At 38.1% G+C, this 3,772-nt stretch overlaps 1 protein-coding gene across 1 annotated transcript; it reads left to right on the top strand.

Moving 5' to 3' along the window:
* Positions 1 to 1,184: 1,184 nt before the first annotated feature.
* LOC109209195 lies at positions 1,185 to 3,482 on the top strand. The gene is made up of 3 exons (XM_019372412.1): positions 1,185 to 2,257; positions 2,350 to 2,539; positions 2,624 to 3,482. Exons 1-3 carry the CDS (start codon positions 1,844 to 1,846, stop codon positions 3,223 to 3,225), a joined length of 1,206 nt encoding a protein of 401 aa, XP_019227957.1. The 5' UTR covers positions 1,185 to 1,843; the 3' UTR covers positions 3,226 to 3,482.
* The last annotated feature ends 290 nt before the right edge of the window (positions 3,483 to 3,772 follow it).

Genomic DNA, 3,772 nt, shown 5'->3' with positions numbered 1-3,772 from the left:
ATGATGGTAGTTGACAGTTGAATTGGTTGAACAAAATTTGAACAGTGGTTCGGTGGTTCTCTAGTGGAGGCTAATGGAGGCGTTGTGCAATCGTAATGGGCGGAGTGACGGTGAAAGTATCACATTTGCATGAATCTTTAAGTTTACAATATCTTAATGATTTTTAAATTAGTACAAATCGGAATGAGTCAACCTATAAAGAATAAATGAAAACAAACGAAGGCTAAATAAATTACTATTGCGTCCCAAAGTTCACTATTTCTGATGCTAGTCATAAATACAATATATCAAGAATTATTTGAATATATTATATATATAAATTTTTTTCGAATGAAGTTGGAGGGTTTATAACGCGATAGCATTATATTACTGGGAATAAGTCCTAATTAAACTGTTTCAACCATGACTTTCAAAGATCGAACAGCTAGTTTCTTTTTTGCTATTATTTGGAACTTTGACTTTTAGAAATTGCAAAAATAGATCTCGTAGAGCACTAGATTTCGGGTTGTTACGCAAATAAATTCGTCCTTTTCCTATTTGTAATATTTTGGAATATATGTATTAATCTAAGTAGTGAAATCCAAAATAGAAAATGAATATCCAGAAAACTCAAAAACTTAGCTAAAAACTCTAAAACCAAAGCTATATGAAAATCCAGTTTTGCAATTGAGCAGCATACACATTTCACGGAAAGTACTTACTGATATCCGGTTTAAAGAATTTGATTATAAAATACTACTACATGATTTTTACTCAATATTTTTCTATTTGCTTCTAAATATCATTAACTTTTTCTTTGAGAGGAAGGTAGTAGTTTAGGACATTAAACCAGTTTTGTTGTATTTAGCAAGATAATTAGACCTACCCCACCAAACTGTCCCCACTCTCCCACCTCCCCCCAAAAAGTCCAAAATTTCTCATGCCGTTTTGTACGTTACAAAATTCCGGTCACTCTCTTCTCTCATTACAAGTGTCATACAGTTTCCTCCACCAATCTTGGCCGTCCAGCTAACACATCCTAACACGTGGCATGATCTGAAATCAGTTAAAAAGTTTACCACAGCTTGTCACATGAAATAATTATTTTAGAGGGGTATCCGCGACACGTGGTTACTGATGTGGCGTTTAAAATCCTAGTCAGTACAACTCACCTTTTCACTCCATCCATTCTATATAAGCTCCTCAAAATCCACTCCCTCATTTCAACTTCAACTTCACAAAACACCAAAACTGAGAAAACCCAAAAGAAAAAAGAGAAAAAAAAACTAATACTAGCAATCATTTACAAATACAGGCCCACTTTACTCCCCTTCACATAATTCTCCCCATCCCGGTAATAACGACCTCGTCGGAGGGATAAATATCCCGGCGACTTATTCTTCACGTTTCCTATAAGAAGCACTGACTATGGAAACACGCATTTCATTCTTGTTCAGCTACGCCAACTACCCCGAAGATTAGAAGGAAGAAAAAGGTATCAAATTTTGGGAATTTCATCTTTTTCTATCACAATTGAAAACGTAATAGTGATAATGGTGAACGGATTATGCGCGATTGTGTTAACTTGTTTCGCTGTGTGAAAGGAAAAGGTGAACAGTAGGTGTGAATGAATCATGAATACGATGAAGTCGAGATTTTTTTTGGTCAAAGCATTGATTTCTGTGAATTTTCATGAATTTCTGTGATTAAGGATTTAGGCATTTAAAGGATTCTGATCTTGACACGCAAAGCGAGTAGGTTTTTAAAGTACTGAGAATTGAGCAGAAACTGACAGAAGAGTATAATTAGGCTGTAAGGAAAGAGTTCAGTAGAAACAAGTACCTGTTTTGGTTAATAGCTGGACATGCCTTTTCCGATGAAGGTTCAGCCGATCAATTCTTCAACATATAGAGAATCAGTCAAAAATGATATAGTTAAGCCGCCTGTGTTGAAATCACGACTGAAAAGGTTTTTTGATCGACCGTTCCCTAGCGTTTTACGGATTTCATCTGCAGCTGAGAAGCCGAGTGCCGCCGGCGCTGCTAATGATGGAGCACTCGCCACTGAGTTCGAGCCGAGTTCGGTTTGTTTGGACAAAATGGTTGAGAATTTCATCGAAGAGAACAATGAAAAGCCATCCGCTGCCAAATTCGGCCGTAAATGCAATTGCTTTAACGGAAACAGCAATGATAGCTCCGATGATGAGTTTGATTTCTCTACTGGATTTTCTGACTCAGTTACAAACTCTTCGTTTGGGGATTCTTCCGATACTCTCAAGGTAATAACATCGATCGCTTCAATATAAAAGCAGAAAATTGCAATTTATTCCTGATCTATCTGATTTTGTTTCTCTTTTTGTTGTAATTTTAGAGCTTAATTCCCTGTGCAAGTGTTGCTGAGAGGAATCTGTTAGCTGACACTTCAAAAATCGTTGAAAAGCACAAATCTTGCAAGCGTAAGGACGATTTGAGAAAAATCGTCACCGATGAACTTTTAGCTCTTGGCTATAAAGCTTCTACCTGCAAATCCAGATGGGAAAAAACTTCCTCTGTTCCTGCTGGTGCATACTTCGTTCTTCCTGTATGTGTTCATGCTCTGTTGAATTTTGATAATTCTTGTGCTAAGATGAATGTGCTCTTTTCAGGTGAGTATGAGTACGTTGATGTGACTGTGGAAGGAGAAAGAGTGATGATCGACCTAGATTTCAGATCGGAATTTGAAATAGCGCGATCGACGGGGAGTTACAAAGCGGTTCTGCAATTGCTCCCGTTTATCTTCGTCGGAAAAGCGGATAGGATTCAGCAGATAGTGTCAATCGTCTCGGAAGCAGCTCGGCAGAGCTTGAAGAAGAAAGGCATGCACATTGCTCCATGGCGCAAACCGGAGTATATGAAAGCCAAATGGCTCAGTCCCTACACTAGAATTACACCTGCTCCACGCGCCGCGGCAGCGGAGGAGTCTGATGCCGTGGCTGAGAGCAAAGAGGCTCCATCGGAAAGTAAGTCCGGCGAGTTAAACTTGATTTTTGGTGACAAATCGTCGCCGTTAGATTCCGTTAGCGATGAGATGAAGTCGCCATCGTTGAACTCGTCGCCGTCGGAGAAAACTTCCGGCGAGGAAGTGAAGCCATTGCAGGATCCGGTGATGATGATGTGGCAACCTCCGGCTGTCAAGCCGAAGAGTTGCGATAGAGGAAGCAAAGTTGTAGTCACCGGATTGGCTTCCCTTCTCAGGGAAAAACCCTAAAAATTTTGTATTCTTTTTGTGTTATTATAACATTTTGAATTCTTGCTTTTTTTTTTTTCTAGCAAGTACAAATATAAGTATATGAAGATATAATATTGGAGTTTTAGAAAAGGTGATCGGAAACTCTTTTTTCATTTTCCGTTTCCGTTCCTTCTTCTTTTTATCTTTTTTTTTTTCTTTTAACCGATCTTGCTGTAATAAATTGTACAAAGAATAAGAACACAAAATTATAAATATTCTTATCTTCTGTTATTATATGGCATAAGCTTTCAGACAGGGGCGTATGTAGCCCTATAACATCGGGTTCAAACCCATTACTTTAGTCGTGGAGTACAAATTTTTATGCAAAAAATAATTAAAATTACAGTAAATTGTAGATATGGACCCTTAAGGATATAATGAGTTCTGTAATAACAACACTAAAATTTGAACTCATAAAATTCAAATTTCGGGTCTGCATCTACTTTCACATAGTAAATCATAGGAAGAAGAGAATGGAGGATGGGGATGAGGACAAGAGCTCTCGTGCCGTCTCGGACGCCGTAAA

Source organism: Nicotiana attenuata, unplaced genomic scaffold (genome assembly GCF_001879085.1).
Source record: "Nicotiana attenuata strain UT unplaced genomic scaffold, NIATTr2, whole genome shotgun sequence".
NCBI lineage: Eukaryota > Viridiplantae > Streptophyta > Magnoliopsida > Solanales > Solanaceae > Nicotiana > Nicotiana attenuata.
Note: the sequence above shows the minus strand (reverse complement) of the source record. Positions and strands in the feature narration are given on the sequence as shown.

Bases quoted from the DNA above. Each gene is read 5' to 3' on its own strand.
- LOC109209195 (XM_019372412.1), top strand. From the start codon at position 1,844: ATGCCTTTTCCGATGAAGGTTCAGCCGATCAATTCTTCAACATATAGA. The intron at 2,258-2,349 runs GTAATAACATCG...TTGTAATTTTAG, and splicing joins ATTCTTCCGATACTCTCAAG to AGCTTAATTCCCTGTGCAAG. The intron at 2,540-2,623 runs GTGCATACTTCG...TGCTCTTTTCAG, and splicing joins AACTTCCTCTGTTCCTGCTG to GTGAGTATGAGTACGTTGAT.